At 43.7% G+C, this 20,877-nt stretch overlaps 1 protein-coding gene across 2 annotated transcripts; it reads left to right on the top strand.

Annotated features, from left to right (window-relative positions):
* Positions 1-16,641: 16,641 nt before the first annotated feature.
* On the top strand, positions 16,642-19,868 carry ptger4b (prostaglandin E receptor 4 (subtype EP4) b). Of its 2 annotated transcripts, none has more exons than XM_030354003.1 (2): positions 16,642-17,781; positions 18,150-19,868. In XM_030354003.1, exons 1-2 carry the CDS (start codon positions 16,975-16,977, stop codon positions 18,774-18,776), a joined length of 1,434 nt encoding a protein of 477 aa, XP_030209863.1. In that variant the 5' UTR covers positions 16,642-16,974; the 3' UTR covers positions 18,777-19,868. The 2 variants fall into 2 exon arrangements, with proteins under 2 accessions (XP_030209863.1, XP_030209864.1); XM_030354004.1 differs by having other exon boundaries at positions 16,706-17,754.
* The last annotated feature ends 1,009 nt before the right edge of the window (positions 19,869-20,877 follow it).

Here is a 20,877-nt window from a genome sequence, read left to right as displayed (position 1 = left end):
AGATTGAACTGCATGATTGGTAATCCTCCTGTCTGTCCTCGGCATGTCATCAGTCATTAAGGGGTTCCTCGGAGTGCCCTGATTGACAGGAGGAGGCTGGCTCTGACTCTGAGCGCTAGAGCGCTGAGTCATGTATTGTTGGGCCACTGATTGTACAACTCGCTCAGCGAAATGGACATTATCAGATTGTGTACTAAATGTGTACTTCGAACACTAGTTACAATATGAAGATGTCCATTTTAGTTTGTGATAACTTAATACAGGCTAAACATCATTCGCCTTTTACCCTGTTGGATAATAACAGAAATTATGTAAATTATAATAATAAACAGATTATTAAAACTTGTAAAGGTTCACAAGCATTTGACGAATGAAATGACAACGACTAGCTCTTAGCTATGGAAGAATAACAGGACCATACGCCTTAGCTGTGGGGTCGGTCATTTCCTACGTTTGCATGATAATATACTATAGATGACATGGCATCACACAAGTCCTTAACAAACAAACACATTAAATATCATGGATTATTCCTTACTGGCAAAGTTCTAAAACACAAATGTGTAAGAGAAAGGGAGAAAGGAGAGAGATATGATGCATAATCATAATCCAAGTTGCATCATGGTAATGATCGTATCGATTTGAACATCATAAAAAAATTGACTGGGTCTCAAATCTATGTTGCTATAGCAACAGAAGCATCTCCTCTTCCAGCCATTTGGTGCAGCCAACCGTCAGAGGTCATGGAGGACAGAGGACCGGTGCAGCCCAGTGAGGGCCTGCGGCCAGGGGCCCCTGTCCTGAGGTCATCATAGGGACATGTGGAACCCCGGCCAAGATGATAGGGGCCCAAATGTAGCGGTTCAAATCTGGACCAGGTTCAAAATACTGAGTTTAGGAAATATTATTCATTTTTTTTCATTGCTTTGTCCTTGATTTGCTTTGTCCTGCCTTAGCTGTGTTGGTGGTTGTTTTAAAAAGGCAAATTGTATGTTTAATTTTACTTTAATCTTTAAGATAAATGTACCTTCACCACTTTTGTCAACTTGACCTTTGAGAATAGATCTGGTTCTAAAGCTCCAGGATGAGCTATAGCTCCTCCATGGATTCAGCCCCTCTGCAGGTGTTCTGCTGGGGTGAATTCCAACCCTAAAGAGTGGAGATAGGACCGGGGCGGGGCAGGAGGGCGTCTGCTCTCTGTGCGGTATTGCTCTCAGCAGGACAGCAACGTGCTGTGCTGAAAACGCTAATCTATCACCCTAGTGTGTGCACGCGTGTGCGTGTGTGTGTGCGTGCAGATGTCCACGTGGATCGGTTTCTTTGGCTGTGTTTGTATGTTTGGTTGTTAGATAGAAGGAATATTAAATTTGTCTATTTGTGTGTATGTGTGTGTGTGTGTGTGTGTGTGGGGGGGGGGGGTTGTGTGTGTGTGTGTGTGTGTGTGTGTGTGTGTGTGTGTGTGTGTGTGTGTGTGTGTGTGTGTGTGTGTGTTTGTGTGTGTGTGTGTGTGTGTGTGTGTGTGTGTGTGTGTGTGTGTGTGTGTGTGTGTGTGTGTGTGTGTTTGTTTGTGTGTGCATGAATATCTGTAAATATCTGAATATCTCCATGCCAACCACATTCATCCACATCACATCACATTAGTGTGAGTAACATGTGTTTAAATTGACCGTGTGATATAACATTTGAGTGGATTGGCAGGTAAAGCAAACTATATGTATTTAAATTTGTAAAGGGATTTTCTTTCTATCTTTCTTTTGCTGCTCAGTAGAAATGTGAATGCAACTGCTTTGTATTTGCTTTGATCGGTAAGTACTTAACTGGAATGATCACCTGCAGAGCACAACAGACAAGGGCACATTGTATAAGGCTAAAAGCTTTCACGTCCGATGGATCTTAGGGGAAAAAAGCTTTTCTGGAGCAGCCCCAAAAGTCATTAACATTGAGTAGTCCTCTGTTCAATCCAATTCTTCTGTGTAATATCAAAGTGATCTACTCTGAAAATAACACAGGTTATTTAACACAGGTTATTTTCAGATCTGAAAGTATTCATGATTCAGATACAATTTGAATCATGCACGGTTTGCTGCCAGATTATCCTATTTGCTGGGTGTGTGAGTATTTTACAGTTGTCCTCTGTGTAGAACATATACGCGTGGTTTATCATTTGACCGCCAGCATCCTCTAGTGGTTATATGTGTAAAGCAGTGGCGGCTGGTGGTTTTTAAAGTGAGGGAGGAAGGACTGCGCGCTTGGTTGCCATTGGCCTGCTTGCACTGTTGGTGTATGGTGGCATAAGAATGTGAGACTCAAGTTGTTTCAGGGTGTTTTGGTGAACTACAAAATAGCAGGGAGGGAGTTATGTGAATAAAATGTATACAAAGCCACCAGTGGCATCACTGTAATTTGAGAAGGAAAGGATGCAAAGCATATTAGTCAAATCAGGCCTACTATTGATTTGTAAAAGTAAATAAAAAAATCTGGGCCTATCATTGGGCCTATTTTTGCCCTCACTGACTGTAGTTATTTAGCTATGTTTATTTTCAGTAACAATTGTTTTAAGAAAAGACTCAAGAACCAAGGTGATGCCATTTAAAATACATCATGCTCTGAATCATTCACTAACACCCTTTGCACAATATCAAACAGAGCGGTCAGAGTAACAAACTAGTAAAAGAACAACAAGAACGGTAATGCTACCAGTAAGCCATGCGTACCTAGCAAACCATGTGGCACTCACAACACTGACGTTGCCATTACTTCTTGTGACCTTGATTTTGGGAAGTGGTCTACCTCTTTCTTTGGTCGCTAACTTAGCACTGTAAGTGAATGAATGGAATGATTTTTGTAACAAGACATTAACAATATCCTCAGTTTCCAATGTTTCCATTGTGCATTTAGGATCTCGCTATCGCAGATTTCACTTGCTCTGCGTCTGCAGTGAGCACCGCCAGATTGGGCAGATTTCCCGCCCAATGATCATTTTTCCAGCCTAACATGGTTAAAAGTAGCCCAATTGGGTGGGAAATCTGACCAATCTCAACATCCAGGGATCCTGCTTATTGGTTCATAGCGCAGACGGATAGATTTTTGCGCGAATCAGACCCCTTAAGGTCCCACCCACTCAGAGGAGGATTTTCCTCCTCTCTCCCATTGAAACCCATGTTATCCACCGGCCGCCAGTACTTTCGGGGAAATGAATGAGAGTGAACGGAGGCAAAGGGAGGACGTTCCTCCCTGAAGTAATTGGCGATAGGCGATAGGGGGTGCTAATGTCCCTTTACCCAGGGAAACGAACATTATATATTCAAAGGCAATAAAGTAGTCATATTTAAGGGCATTAATTCATTACAATAGTCTGGGCAATCTACATTTTTTATTCTCAACAATGTTAGGGAGGATCTTCCTCCCTCTCCTCAATGGAGAAGCCTCCACTGATATATATATATATATATATATATATATATATATATATATATATATATATATATATATATATATATATATATATATATATATATATATATATATATATATGTATATATATATATATATATATATATATATATATATATATATATATATATATATATATATATATATATATATATATATATATATATATATATATATATATATATATATCGCTGTCAGTTGGAAACATCAGCAACTTTCAGTATTATCAACACCGGCCAGAGGAGAGACCATTGTCAAAAACAACGAGATCAGCAGACATCAGAAACCACGTCATCAAGATGAAAGCACTTAGTGATCCCACAGGAAAAGGGGGAAAGAGAGAATGTCAGGTTTTCTAGAGTTAAACCACCGGAGGGCGCAATTAGCCATGCACAGAAGATCGACTCGGTCTGAAATGTTAATAGCAATTCAAAGGCTACCGCGAACCAAATGAGCTGCATCACATGACCCTGGATCTGAAACGTGCGTTTTCACACGCAGTGATATGATAGATTTAATTTCATAGCGGCCTAGGTAATGCGTAAATAGGCAATATGCTATTGCCATTTATCAAAGACAGTTCCAAAACAAGGCCACACTGTGTCTGGTACACGCACAACGTAAACCACGGGGTAGTGATTGAATCATATGAGGTGAGATTAACTGGCCAATCCGAGTGACCAGGTGCTACCCACGATGCATACACACCATGCAGGCCAACAGCAGAACCATGCTGTGTTGCTTTATAACAAGTAATCTCATAAAAGCCATAGTTTATGAGGAGCAAACTGTAAATGGGGGCTTGGAGATCACGGACCATGAGTTATAGCTATGAGGGTTGTTGGTCATCGAAATATGGGACATGATAAGAAACCATATTTTTTCCATATATCTTATTATAAAAATGCAGTTTAGGGTTTATTTCAACATTGATTGTATGCATCTATGTAATCTAATTGTTACTTACATCTTCAGTTAGTAACGCTCTATTAACATTGCTCCTTATGTATATTCCTCCTCTTTTAACTACAAGGTCCGGTTTGATGTATTAATGTATTGTCAAGTACTACTGGTGAATGATGAGATCCTTCTTGTATTGTTTTCCAAGCTAGTGCTACCGAAAACCTTTAACCCATTGTAGTTTATGCATAACGTCTCTGGTCTGGTTCTGATGAAGTGCTGTTGCCCGTGGTTTTGCACTCTGGCACTCTGTTGTTCTGCTACTTATCTTATCAGAGTCCTCAGTTTATCTGCACACTGATGGCAGAGAGCAATACGCTGTCCCATCCTAACCATCCCCCCATACTGGTTAGCTGTATACACACACACACACACACACACACACACACACACACACACACACACACACACACACACACACACACACACACACACACACACACTCACACACACACACACACACACACACACACACACACACACACACACACACACACACACACACACACACAAACAAACACACTTGCATACACGCCCACACACACACACACACACACACACACACACACACACAAGTGCACACACACACACCCACACACTCACACAAACACACGCACACACACACACACACACACACACACACACACACACACACACACACACACACACACACACAAACACACACACACACACACACACACACACACACACACACACACACACACACACACACACACACACACACACACACACACGCACACACACACACACACACACACACACACACACACACACACACACACACACACACACACACATTCAGACACTTCACCACCATCACATCACACCCCAGCACATAGTGTTGGGAAGGTTACTTTTAAAATGTATCCAGTTACAGAATACAGAATACATGCCCAAAAATGTAATATGTAACGTATTCCGTTTCATCACTCAATCTGAGTGTTGTATTCTGAATACTTAGATTGCTTCCACATTGAATTGCATTTTATAAATGTAGGAATGCGGCATCAAATCCTGCTTACTAAACAGGCTTATTCTGGTGTGTTCTTCTGTTCAAACTGGCTGAATGTGTTAGGCCCAAGTCTCCCTGAAAGTGAACTATTTTATATAATTTGCTGTATAGTGGAACAAAGACTATTAGGGTATGTTCATGCGAAAGATATTTGCTATTACATCTACAAAAATAGAGAGAGAGAGAGAGAGAGAGAGAGAGAGAGAGAGAGAGAGAGAGAGAGAGAGAGAGAGAGAGAGAGAGAGAGAGAGAGAGAGAGAGAGAAAAGATCGTTCAATCATCGGCATTTTTATGCGTGTTTTCCAGCATACGTTTTATGTGGGTGTCTGTCCAAATTCCCCGACGGTCCGACAATTTGCTGCTAGTCTTGGAGTTACTGCTAATCAAACAATAATTCCCATAATGCGCTCACCTGAGCGGGTGCCTGTTACGTCCAAAGAGGCATAGAAATGGATCGGACCGAGGTGCGTTCGCTTTCACATAACAAGCGAACCGTAGGCCTACCAGGGTTCGTTTTGAAGCGAACCGAGACCAGCTGTTCATGGAGGTCTCGGTCGGCTGATTTGGTTCACATCGAAGTGAGGTGGTTGCATTCACACCAACGCAAACGTACCGAACCAAGGGGACCAAACTCGTTTAGTGCGCACTAAATGCTGTTGGTGTGAAAGCACGAATAAACTGCTGAAACAGAAGTATCGTCATGTAATCCATTGATTTCAACAATGTAACATGTATTCTAAATACCAACTATTTAAATTGCAACAGTAACAGTATAGCGATAATTTATATTCTGAATGTGTAACACCGGTACATGTATTCCGTTACTCCCCAACACTGAGCACAACATAGGCATAGGCTACTATACAGTTTCCTGGTGAGATGAGTCAAGTGTATTTACTTCATGTATGGTTGGCTCTCATCATCACGTGTGCATGAGTGAGGTCGCCGTCCTTAGTGTAACTCCAACAGGAAGTATTTTGCTTCACCTACCTTACAACATTATAGAAGTCTTTAAGTATAAACTCAATTTATTTAGATTAACTGACTTTTGGTCCGACTTTGCCCAGTATTCTAACGTCTTCAGAATACTTTACAACCAAATTAATGTGTAGCACTGGCCTAGATGTTATCTCTCCAAGGTTTCTCTGTGTGATAAAGCTTCTGTTTTTATGTCCTCCCCCCCCCCCATATGAAACCCTGGAACTGCTCCAAGCCGTGGTTGAACTGGATAAACGACTCCGATTTAGACGAGGCTGAGCACAGGCATTAATCCCTGTCACTACATCCACTCCATCTTCTTTATTTATTATTCCTTCTTTCTTAAATTTCATCTCACCATCTTTCATTTTGAATCGTGCCTCTTTAGTGAGCGGGATCAGCAGCGGAGACAAACTGCGGCGCGGCGGCGCGGGGATAGAGGAGGAGAGCGGAGAGCAGGGCCTGGTCAGTGTTACGGTCCACTGCCAACATGGATGCCAGCTAGTCAGCGATCTGCCTTCCGAAGCTTCTTCCAGGACTCAACTTAGCTTTGTTTACAGAACCAAGTAAGGTCAGCCTAAAGAGGCTTGGGGACAGACGGCCCTGGGAATGGTTTGAGGTGGGCCTCGCTCGGGGCTCCGGACGGGGTTGATGCACAAACTGCTAAACCCTGGGTTTTGTTTTTGTAATTCATTGCAATAGTGCAATTATATAAGAAATTGGTCTGAAAAGGATATGCAATCTGGTTTATCCGGATTTAAATTATTGTTAACTATCAATTCATTAGTTATCATTTTATAATAACTATTTTGTAACTCTTGTACTTCTCAGTCCCATATAAAAGTACTTGTAGTGTATATTCCCACAATGCAGTTGTTTCATTCCAAGATTAATAAACTATGAATCTAATAAATAAACTATAAGAAATCAACCAAATATGCATTCATACATTCACTACTGTATATATATTTTATAAACTAGAGTTCTATTGAGAACCATTGAAACACCAGATCAATGTATAGGATTCTGTTTCTCCTGTAATCGCTCGCTCTTGGCTCAGTCAGAACAGCATCACTAGATGGACGGCGATTTGGAGCGGGACCTGGCCTGGAACAACAGACCAAACACATCCAAGCAAACCTTTCCCATCTATGTTTTTAAAGAGCGCTGCCTGGAAGTGACTCTGTGGCCGGGGGTTTCACCCAAACCAAACTCAAGCCCATCGGGGAAGCTTCAGTTGAAAAAACTCGACGCCCGCAATACATTTCACGCAATTTCCAACAGGTTAAAATAAAAACAAATCTCATGGAAATTGTCGGGTTGACTTGCAGAGAGATCTCAGTGGGAGGGCGGGGTAACGCTCAGTAAACACACGCCTCAAGTGATAGGACGTGTCGGGGTCATTCAGCGCCACGAAGGTCCAGCAGCAGATGATAGTGGATGACATGCAGGCAGCTGCAGCCGCAGAAAGCCCCACACATCCTAGTGATGGTTAATTCCCTGCACACATCGCCCCCATCCTCCCTCGAGGCCGAGGGGGGAAATTCCCAGTAGGGTTCATGACCAAAGTGGCCCCATAGGGGAAAGGGGTGATTCAATTCTCACATCCTTACTTACACCCATACACACACACACACACACACACACACACACACACACACACACACACCCATACACACACACACACACACACACACACACACACACACACACACACACACACACACACACACACACACAAGCACACACACACACACACACACACACACACACACACACACACACACACACACACACACACACACACACACACACACACACACACACACATATTTCAGCCAAAGGTAGAATTGTGTTTGTCTGATCACTACCCTCAGATATACGGCTCTATTTATTTAGGAGCGGATCGTCTTCTTCCTTTCATGTCGTTGAAGCTGGTTGGCTATATGACAGTTTCCCATTTCTTTACACTGTCCTTTTCATTTTTATTGTTCCTGTTCTTAGGCGGTTAGGCATCTTCCACTGGACCCATGGTGTTTCTGAGCCCAGAGGGAGGGCTTCAGAAGGATGGATACCCATGTCAATAGGAAGGGGGGGGGTCGTCCTCAAGCCTTTTTGTCCATAGTTGGAGTCCAGTTTCTTCCCGTGGGGACTGGACATGGTTGAGAGAGCTTCTCCTGGACTTCAGCCGTTGGGCTGGGGATATATGTCCGTAGAGGAGTTGGCCTTCATCACTGAGGCCTTGGTCATCTCTACTCGGCTGACGACTTTGCGTCTCACATCAGCAGGAGCAAGGCCAGCGAGGAGATGCAGGTTGTTTATGTTGGTGTGGTTCAAGCAGCCAATGATTGAGCGGCAGGCGTTATTCAACGCTGGGTCTAGCTTCTTGGTTTCTCCCAAACAGGACAGGCATACTCCTCAGAGGAGAGAGCACAGGGCCAGAGCAGTAGATCTTAATGTGTTTGCTGTGGCTCCCCATTTGTGGTCTCTTTGGATGTTACACAGAGGTCGTCAATGTAGATGAACCCCTCAATGTTGGGGTCCATTGGCTGGTCATTGGTGTAGAAGTAGTGGAGCCAGCACACTACCTTGAGGTAGGCCATTCCGTTGTCGTCGCCAGCGACTTAGGAGCTGATGATGATGTTTCATTGAACTAAGATTTCAAATGATGCATTGCCAACACACATACAGAATACTGCAGTGAACTCTCGTCCTCTATGACAGGAAGAAATAAAAGCAACCCACCCACAGAAGCCCTTTACAGTTGTACCGTTTCCACTGATGACGCAAACACAGAACCATAAGACGCTTGACGAGACACCTCAAACCAACTAGAACATGCACGTGTTTCCTGTCTAGGAGTTGGTAAACATTGTCTGCAGGCAATGGAGACCACACACAACATTGGTATGATGTTTTGTAAAAGGTCATACAGGCCACAAATTATCCGGTGAGAATCTTTTTACTTACATTTAATTGTTACACTTAAATAACTTGCCCGGTGTGCTGAGACGCCTAGGTCAATGGGTGACATTGTCTTAGTTGAAATGAAAATTGGCCAGGATTCTTTTTCAACTCCCACCCCCCTCTGGTGGAGGCCCCATCCAACCTTGGGCCGTGGGGAGCCATTGAGATCTATTACATACCAAACAAGTACCAAGCAGCTACCATGACTGGATTGCTGTTTTTCCAACACAAGCTAGCACATGCCAACTGCCCTGACTAGGTAGCTTTCTGCGATAGTGCCCAAAACGTCATTTATAAAGTCTATGCCATCCGTGACTCGGCAGGTTACCTGACATCTGGTGGTCTGGAAGCTGGTTCGACCTTTGGCCCTCTCTTGACAGAAGCCACAACGGTCCCCTTAACAACAAGAAGTCACCCTAAACTGCCCCGCCCCACTGAGCCTGTCGCTTCCCCGCCTGGCTGAAAGATGGCTGAATGTGAGATATGATGTGTGAATAGGCTGCAGCCAAACTCAGTTACCCAGATGAACACTTTATTAATCCATTGTTTTCATCATCAACAGCCATGTGGATGATGAAACAAATGCTGACGTGCTCTGCAGGCTTAGCTTTGCTGTGCGGTATGGAGAGTGAAACCCTGTAAGTCTGTCACCTCATTCCCCAGCCTAGTCAAGCAGTTCACATGCACAGGAAGCTGCCAGTCCGGGCTTCTCAGCTCCAACAGGAAGTGATTTATTGTTCCCTGTAAACCACTCGGCATACAGGGCCCACATGTGCCCATGCTTTATGTTCCATTCAGTCTACGTTTTGGAGGTCGTGTGACCTGGTGCCAAGGCTTGAAATGATTATTGTTTTTTTACCATCAAGTGTAAGGGTTATTATTAATGTACTGTATATTCCTACTTTGGTATGAAACTATAAAACCAATTAGAATTAAAAGCAGGTGCTTGTAAAGTAGTGTGAGGGTACAGCTGGATTAAAGTGTGGCTCGAGACAGGTGTACAGGAGCCAGAACCTGGAGCACAGGAAGTGAGGTTAGGATGATGCACGGACTAGGCTCTCGCTGTCCAGGTCAAGTTAGCTTTAAGCTTCATAGAAACAGAGAAACATCCATCATACAAATAAATCCTGCACAAACATGAACACTCACATGCAGAGACATGCACGCACATATGCAGACGCACGCACACACACACACGCACACACACACACACACACACACACACACACACACACACACACACACACACACACACACACACACACACACACACACACACGTGCACGCACACACACACACACACACACACACACACACACACACACACACACACACACACACACACTCTCACTCCCTCTCTGTTTTGGAAACACACAGCAGATACACAATCTAATTAATGGGCAGAATGTGCTATAAACTGTTGTTTATAGTACATTGAGTGTTGTTACCTCATTTTTTACCTAGTGTTTATCATAGAGTGACAGTACCTCAGGCGACACACAGCCCTACAACCAGTACCCTGCTTACTTTGGCCTGCTAGGATTCAGTGTCTGATATACAATGTTTCCACTGAGAACCCTCGCTTACCAGAGGAAAATAAAACACAGTTTGACCTTGCTGTCTTGCAAATGTTTGTGTTATAAGAAAGAGGTAATTATACGGATTTATCCAATGGGAATTAACAGCCATTCTTATCTGTGCTCTATCTGGTTCACGTCCAACCACACTCCTTCGGTGATAACACAACGGCAAAAGTGTATTAGTCAACAAAAGATCTTTTCCCTAATAACGGTTCTTTATTTGCCTCTGTCAGGAATGCTGGCATAGTTCAAATTAATCTTTTAGGACAGTAGTTGGCAGTCACACAATGCTTTTAAAGTGTGTGGCGCAACTGTCAGTGTTTTAATGTCTTCCATTGAGAGCGAGCACAGTGTGTCTTATTGTTCTGTGTGTGTGTTTGTGTGTCCTTAGGTTCTGAATCGGAAAGTACATGTTTTGAAGTTTATCTTAACCTTATCTAATTATCTTAAGACGCCGCCTATATGGAATGAACAGACACTCCCAAACACACCAAAGAAACACACACACGTTTGTAAACATAATTGGCATGTGTGCCCCGGGTGATTTAAGCGCATCAATCATCCACATCAGAGCCCGTCAGAACGTGACGGAGCGACGAGAGAACAGGTTGTGGTCTTGCGGCGCCGTTAAAAAATACCAGCACAAACAAATCAACCTTCATTTGGGGTGATCTCGTGATGAAAAGAAATATAGGGAGGGGCGAATCCAAAACCTTACCCCACACTCCGTTTATTTTATTAGGAATCAATGACAAGCTTTTAGTCATGCTGACGTGACACGCTTTCAACAACACCTGGTCAGCGCCAAGGGCTGCCTGCTTTTGTCTGTAGCCGTTGACTATGATTATGTATTTATCCAGCTGTTGCAATACAGTATGCATCGACTGCAACAGATTGCATTCTGGGGTCAGGCATCAAAGGCCGTGTGCACTTATTTTAAGCATGAGATGTGATGTGGAATGTCTGGACAAATACATGAAATATACCTTACCCTCCTCCTCTCTATGTATAAACATAAGTAGCCTTCTCTAGTTCCCTGTTATGATCACAGACACAAGACATTTAGTTCCCCATATGTTTAGTGATTATGTTTCTTGGGTCATGACAGATCCTGTGTGTATATTTAGTGTCTGATTGAGTATAAAAAGACAAGGCAAGGTGAACAGTCTGCTGTTTGTTCTGCTGGATGGCTGGAGGGGAAATAGTTACTCGGTTGTTCAGACTTGTTCCTCTAAAGCTTATATTAAAAGAACAGCCGAAAGTGTAAATCTGCAGGAACTAAATGACGCAATCAACTGCCTATCGGAGGGGAGGAGAGAGGGGGGGGGGGGAATGAAAGAGAGAGAGAGAGAGAGAGAGAGAGAGAGAGAGAGAGAGAGAGAGAGAGAGAGAGAGAGAGAGAGAGAGAGTTCTCCAGTGAGAAACAATAACTCACTTAGTGTTTATTATAACGACGTCAGAAGCAATACAGAAGAAGAAGTTGAAGACGAAGAGGATGAAGAGGGTGTCATGCTCCATCAATGTTTGATAATGATCCCCTGGGATAATTTATCATTGACTGGCGTTCCATTCATCACTCACTCACACACGCACACAAGTAGAAACACACACGCAAACACACACACACACACACACACACACACATACACACAAACACACACAAACACACACACACACGGACACAGACAAACATTTCAGGGAATGTTTCTTAACGATCTGAATGGCTTGATTCATTTCACCGCCAACCACCTGACACATAACTGGTGTTACAGTTTCCACATGGACTTCCCCATGATGATAGACAGTCAGGAGAGGTTGCACTACTCAAGCAGCATAAGTTTCAATGTGCAGCCACAACTTAATGCTTGTTAATATCAATAAAATAGTTTTGTTAGCCTGCATGACGTGACTCTGGCTCATAACCCTAGAAAGCTTTGAACATGAAGGACGAGAAATGACCATTGAGAGGGAACATAAACATGTTGATCGCTCCCTACGGGGCTGTTAATGTGGAGTACAAGGGAACTAACGTCCCTGGTGGGAACCCCCCTTAAGTCCAGCTGTTCTATCCATGAGCCCCCCTTTCCCTATGGGTCGACTCTTCAAGGACGATGTGATAAATTAACGACAGCTGAAATTAACTTTCTTAGCTCTGGAATTCATAAGACTACCGCCCCCAAACACCCCCGCCAAACACACCCACCGGCCCCCAGAGCCCTCTTCCCCTCCCCCGCCTGGACGCACGTATACAAACCTAAACACACACACACACACACACAAAAAACACTGACACACAGACGCCTATGGGCACCCTAAACAAACACAGATGACAGAGAATTGTTTGTAAAATGAATTGCAAATAGTTTTGTATCTGTGACCTATTCAACCTGAGCCCATCATCATATACTAGACACCTATGTATACATACATTATTCTGTAGGACAACGGACTCCAGCACAGATGATGATCCATTATATCAATAGTAGCCTTCAGATGAGCATTGACGATATCAAATGCAACACAACCAGATATTGCAGTGATTGATGTGAGGGGAAATAAGAACAATAATTCATCCTCATTCTTGATGTGCCAAGTCAAGTCAAAGTTATGTGTGGGAGGGATTGCACCAGGAAAGGAATCTACGGGTCATAGCCATGTCTGGAGGACTTGGGTCACAGCGACTGGACCTATGAGGATAGAATGGCAGAACCCCCCCTCCCCTCTCTGGAGAACCCAGGGCATTTTCTATGGTTTTCCCAGGCAGGGAAATAACTTGTTGTTGCCCTGTTAGCATTCTTTCCCATATTAGCATTAGTATTTTAGCATTCCATATTAGCATGTCAGCATTCCTTCCTGTGTAACTGTGTCACCTTGCTTATAAGTTTGCTAGCATAACCTCCATATTAGCATGCTCATAAGCATGTTAGCATTCTTCTCCAAGTGGGAGGCCTTCCATGTTGATCAAGAATGCAAGCAGGCTAATATGGAATGCTAACATGCTAATTTGCCGCTGGACTGCATCGTTGGGTCTGTATAAGCAACACTGTGAAGACAGTATCAGCGATCACAACAGCTGAAATGTTTGCTGCATTGTTTTGGTCATAGGAGAAAATAGCTTTACAAGTCATACACATGCTAAAACATTTTTATTGTATGTGTATTGTATTGATTTATTGTTGGCCATCATTTCTTTTTTCCATGTAACTATTCAAATGATTCACTTTAATGAGAATCTTTGACCATTCTCAGACATTTTTTACTCTTGTCCTACTATTATTAATGGAAGGGAAATATATAAATACATTAAAAAATATATAAATGTCCCCAAAGTATAAATCAAATCCTTTGTTAATGATAATATTAGGACCATCCACACCAATACTGCCTAGGAAGGTTGGTATGAGGCATTCTAGGTAGGGACTACTCCCACTATTATATCACATTCCTCATATGTTAGGGCCCAGCCTAATACCTACCTACCTACCTGACACATAACGTCATAGGGCCCAGCCTACTACCTATCTACCTACCTGACACACAACGTCATATGTTAGGACCCAGCCTAATACCTACCTACCTACCTTACACACAACGTCATATGTTAGGGCCCAACCTACTACCAGTTTTAACATGGACTCCTGTCACAAAGCCTCATATGTTAGGGCCCACCTTAATACCAGGTAGGGTTTAACATGGACTCTGACAAACAAAGTCATGCAACATCGAGGCTGTCACCTTAGGATATCTGGGATCCATCCACACACAGCGTGGATGGATAAGTTTGGGAGCTGCTGGTCGGTTCTTTATCGACCAGAGCAGATCAGGGTCTCTCAAGCTTGAGACGATGCAAGGCTGAACAGGATGTGCGCTGTGCACTATCCACTGTTGAGCAGAAGGTAAATACAGAGGTGGATTACCAGTCACAGAGTAATGGATAATGAGGGCCAAACCCATCATTTGGGGTCCTGTTTATTTAGTCTCTATGAAATAAAAGGATTGGAGCATTAATTGCATGTGTTTCAACATGTTGCTCCCAGTGAGAAAGGATGGGTTGTTTCCTGGTCAAATAAACATCAAAAACGCAAACAAATGAAAACAACATCCAGTTGGTTTGGTAGGTTTAGGGTTTCACATTTCCATTGTACGTCTTACCCTCAGGGTGATACCTTTATTGCCTTTCGGGACAATATGGTTTTACGTCACAAACGTGCCTGGTCAGCATAAACTTCCTCCCATGGTGAAATATCTCCCAGCAAAGTTGGACTTTGTTTGTGTGGAGTAACACTGAACCGAAACTGGCGGCTGGACGCACACAACAACTTATTTACACCATACAGCTGTTTCCATTCACAACACGCGGGCTGCTGGTACAGCACACACTGCATCCCCCTGTATGCGTGTGAGGACTGATGTCCAGGTTACCCAACACGACTCATCACCTGAGGTCAGTGCTTACAGCACCACACAGGGACCACACTCATCACAACGGATTAACATGACCTCGAAGGATTTACCTTATGATGAACATTCAAAGTATGAATTAAAGAAAAGGGGGGGGGGTTCTTAAGTATATGTGTATATTTTATTTATTTGTAATTTATATTTGCTGGACTATAAACTTATTTACACAGATACTTAAAATATGTATTTTTTTGATAGCACATGTTATGAACACTTCTTTGAAAAAGGCAACTTTTTGAAGTTGCGTGGTTGGGAGATGATTGGTTTCACATATTGATTTAGTTGAAGGGGTTTGGTGAGAGAAACAAGTTCAGGAGAAGGTTCAACATTCGATGAAAATAGAAAACATGACCAGTGAACTTCATATGGACATGAACCTTCCAAGTTTACCGTCAGCAGAATTAGGAAAGTCATCCGATGGTAAAAAGATATGTCTCACTCAGAACACAATTTCTGGATTCCTCATGATAGCTGATTATCATTAATTTGACCGATATCATGAATAAACAACAAGTATTTCTCCTTAATAGTTCAAATTGATGCACTCATACATAATTATGATTCATCATTCATCACATTAAAATAGTCCTACAATGCAGCTTCTTTCTTATATGTTAGCTGATATTCACTCGCACCATGAGGTCCATTTAATTATTATAATACATTTGTGTGTTGTCGTGGCAATTCCTCTGGAGATTTTGCATCTAGGACAGATGAGATTTCTAAATGCAACCAGCACACAATAGTTGTAGACAATTAACCTTTTTAATGATGCATACATTAGATTCTTAGCAGAGTGAGTCCAGAATACAGTTAGACAGAGTGATTTAAACATTTGCACATCCTCCCCACATTGCAGATGTCAATAATCAAATCAGGTTATGTTTACCCAAGACACAGAGTTGGCTTTGTTCTCATCAGGCATAAGGGGAAGCCCTCTCCCCTGTGACCTGTTGACCCCAGGTATAAAAATCAACATTTTGATGACACTGGGGAAAAGTAGGGAGGCAAGACAATGCAAGGAATAGGAAACAAAGGCTAAGATAATTAAAAGGTAACAAAATGTTTTTATCAATCAAAGTGTGCAAAAGCTTCATTTAAACACACTGTAGATTAATTTTTTTTAAAGCATTATATTACCTTTGGTTATGGCAAGCCTCTAGGACGGTGTATAAGAAGGATCCGCATGCGTCTTTGCGCGCTCTTCCACTCAGCGTCTGACGGCACTGCAGAGGAGGAGTGGCGCTTAGTGTCTCCAGGACTTACTTCCATTACATGCTGTCAGTTGCCAAATAGGAAGCGCAGAACACACACCACACCGCTCCAAGTCGTGAGAGACACCTTACGGGTTGTTTATGTGTTGTGGATTGAAAAGACCGCGCGCGTAAAGGAGGAACTATAAAAGACTCGTGCGTGTTTGGATAACTTTGGAGAAGAATGCGCCTGAACGGTGGCAAGCAACCGCGTGCGAACCGGGCGGACATCTGAATGTTGCAAATATTCCGTGTAGAAGATCGGGGACTGAAGGGGTGACGCAGAGCGATGAACAACAAGGTGGGAGCGGCGATGCCTGGGCAGCTCACTATTCCCGTCATTATGTTCATCTTCGGGGTGGTGGGCAACGTCACCGCCATCGTGGTCCTCCGAGTATCCCGAAAGGAACAGAAGGAGACCACTTTCTACACGCTCATCTGCGGGCTGGCGGTGACGGACCTCCTGGGCACCCTGCTGGCCAGCCCCGTCACCATCTGCACCTACATGAAGGGCGCATGGCCCGGGGGGGACCCGCTGTGCCAGTACTCCGGTTTCATCCTCCTGTTCTTCTTCCTGGTGCAGCTCAGCATCGTTTTCGCCATGTCCGTGGAGAGATACCTGGCCATAAACCACGCGTATTTCTACAACCGGCACGTCAACCAAAGGCTCGCTGCGCTCACTCTGTTGGCCATCTACATCTCCAACGCTTTCTTCTGCGCGCTGCCCAGCATGGGGCTCGGGAAGGTGGCGCTGCAGAAGCCGCCGACATGGTGCTTCATTGACTGGCGGACCAACGACACGAGCGTCGCCGCGTATAACCTGATGTACGCGGGCGTGAACTCCACGCTGGTACTGGCCACGGTCATATGCAACGTGATGGTGTGCGGAGCGCTGCTGTTGATGCACAAGCGCTTCCTCCGGCGCACGTCGCTGGGAGCAGACCCGAGGCGCGTAGCAGAGCTGGGACGCCGGCGGAGTTTCGGGCGTTTGGCCGGAGCGGAGATTCAAATGGTGATCCTGCTGACCGCCACCTCCGCCGTGGTGATCATCTGCTCAATACCTTTGGTGGTGAGTAGGACCTCGTATTATGAAGCTGTAAGTGTAGTTAAGTTTTGTTAATTTTAGGAGGTGACGCAATATTCTTTTTCCACAGCATTTAACATTTTTTAGAATATTATATTCTAGTCAAAGTCATCTAAGACTTTAAATAAAAAAGAATGGCACCATTTTGAACTTGTATGTAGTTGAGGTCACTCGATCAGCCGACAACAGCTTGCTTACGCTTGGCCTGGTGTTGCTGTTGGCTCCGGGCCAGGCGTGACTGTGGTCACAGAGCAGGCTTGTGAACACGGTTTGGCCGTGTTCGGCCAAACCCATACCAACGAAATGAATGCAAACTATTTGAACTCAACTATTATAACACTAATCTACAGAAACCTAACCTAGTGTCTCACTGCACGCAGCTGAGGATCTTCGTGAACCAGCTGTACACACCAGAGGCCGACCAGAAGATCAACCCCGACCTGCTGGCCATCCGCATGGCCTCGGTCAACCCCATCCTGGACCCCTGGATCTACATCCTCCTCCGGAAGACAGTGGTCCTCAAGGTGGTTGAGAAGATCAAGTGCCTGTTCTGCAAGATGGGCGCGCGGCGGCAAGGCAGCGGTCGCTTCCTCTGCATGGACGGTCACATGACCTCGTCTATCGTCTCGCATGACTCGCCGTCGCTGGCGTCCAACACGCTGATGCGCGTCCGCGGGATCTCCAAGTCCAACAAGTGCCGGTCGGAGGGCAGCCTCGACGGGAGCTTCTCGCACGCCGGCCAGCCGGCAGGGATTAATACCGGCCACTCCGGCTCTCCATCGATGACGACGGAGAGCTATTTGTTTGAGGGGCAGCGAAGTACAGCGGAGGGGTGCACGGCGGAGGGGTCCGAGTCCGGGTGCGTGTTGGAGCCTTCGGAACTAAGCGGGCTGCGCACCGGGAACGGCATGTCATCGGCAGGAGGACTTGTGATGGGCGCCAAGGACCACGCGCTTAACGTGACCTTTACCGACGTGGCGCAGAGCGCGCGGGAGAAATGCATCTAAACCGGGAACACGGAGCAAATCCACCGGACACATTACTGATGGATACTAGACGGTGTCATGTGACTACTGAGATGTAGTGACTATTAAGAGTCTGTGATGGGTATACTGAGATGTAGTGAATATTACTGATGGATACTAGACTGTGTAATGGGACTACTGATGTAGGCTAGTGAATATTAGGCTACTGATGGATAGCCTACTGGACTGTGTGATGAAACTACTGAGATGTAGTGAATATTACGGATGGAGACTAGACTGCTGCGATTGGACTACTGAGAGGCAGGCCTAGGCCTATGGGAGAAATGCAAAACTGAATGTTTTACTCGTACTAGTTGTCAATATCGCATTTTATCTCTTGCAAATAGCCTCCTACAAAATACCCCCGCAAAAAATTGTAATCTCCAAAACCAACTAGGTCTAGCCCTACATTTACGTTCATATTGACATTCTTTGTGTAAAGTCAACATTTTATTTTTACAAACCAAAAAAATGGCTGATTCTTCTGACTGGCTTTGCACTACCGTCGATGTGTGTCTCATGATGTTAACTTTTTAGCATTTCACATTGTCTTCTCTGTGAGAAGATCCATAAGGTTAGGCTTTCATCAATTTCAGACCATGCATTGACATTTTTATATTAAACCATACTGGTTGTCATGGCAGCATGCAGTCCTACCCAAGCTATGAAAATAACTCATTTCGACATTTCCTAAGGCAGCTAATACTGTAACTTCTAGACAGACATACATAATACAACTTAAACTAGGCCTATGCTACATCCAAGAATGTGTATTTCCTAAATGATCGCTCAAAGAAACGCTATTTGAACAAAGACATTGATTTAAGTATAAATCATTTGCTTTCTTGAAAGGTTTCCATTGTTTCCATCCCATTGTGAATATTTTCCTATTTATCAACGTTATAATTTTTCACGAATTAACGTCATGAACCGCTGCTGAATTCATGTTAGATCACACATGCAAATATAAATCTGTCTTTATGACCACTTCAAATTATAATAGGCCTATCCATTTCCAGTGAACTGTGTGGTGCCAAAATTAAATAAAATAAAAGCCTAAATCACATTTAAAAACGTTGTCCTAAGTGTAAATTCCTCTCCATGTAGCCTACTAGGAGACCGCGTTACGAGACTTACACCTTCCTCTTTTCATTATGCATTTGCATTTGTCTGTTCATCGCTTTTAAAACACCCAAAATGTTACGCTTGGACGTGACTTTTAATTTGAGTTCCCCTAACAGAATAAAATAGAAGAGAAGTTTGTTGCTCAGCGGACAAATAATTGTCCCGAAGCGCGGACAGCATCCAAGGAATAACGCCCCAGTCATGAGCCAGATTGACTATTGATCACCACGTCTGGGGTCAGATCACCCACGCAACCTCGTGGATTGAAGAGAAGCGAGAACGATTGAAAGATGTTGCGTTCGATTTGTTATCGTCTGCCCGCGGATTGCCAAAGATTTCTTCCCAATAACCAAATCAGAAGGAATCCAATAGGTCTACATACACATCGCATTAGATAACTGCTGTATGATAGCACAATTAGTAAATCACTATCGCATCATGAGGGGACTCATCTCTTCATCACATGTCAAATATCAGCATTTAAAATTAAGTATAAAATGAAAAACACAAAAAATCAGTATTCTCTGATAAAGGTAAAGTTTGAAAAATCTTCTGAAGGTTCATGACATATTATGGATATGCAGGGCCAAGCTAAATAATTGCTCCAATAAGTTAGCAGAGATCCCAGAATGATGACTATTTACACTCTTCAGCATATCTGTGAGCACACAGGAATGTGCTCCCTATGGTTACATAAATAATTGTATGACTTTGGGCAGATCGAAATATAGTTCCTTGTTTTAACAGTGTGTAGGAACCACGCCCAGACTATTGTCCCATACTGTCTGGGGCTTAAACCATGCCAAGTCACCTGCTTTTGGTTAGTGCCAGATTCCTGACATAACACACCACCCATTAAAATATTATAACAGATAGTATAAAAATATACTTTATCCAAAGTGACATCGTGGGGGGAGGAGGGGTTACTATCATTGTGAAATCTTCATTTAGGAACTTC

The sequence above is a fragment of the Gadus morhua genome, chromosome 4, assembly GCF_902167405.1.
Source record: "Gadus morhua chromosome 4, gadMor3.0, whole genome shotgun sequence".
Taxonomy (NCBI): domain Eukaryota; kingdom Metazoa; phylum Chordata; class Actinopteri; order Gadiformes; family Gadidae; genus Gadus; species Gadus morhua.
The sequence above is the reverse complement of the archived record's forward strand: the minus strand, read 5'-3'. Positions and strand labels throughout refer to the sequence as shown.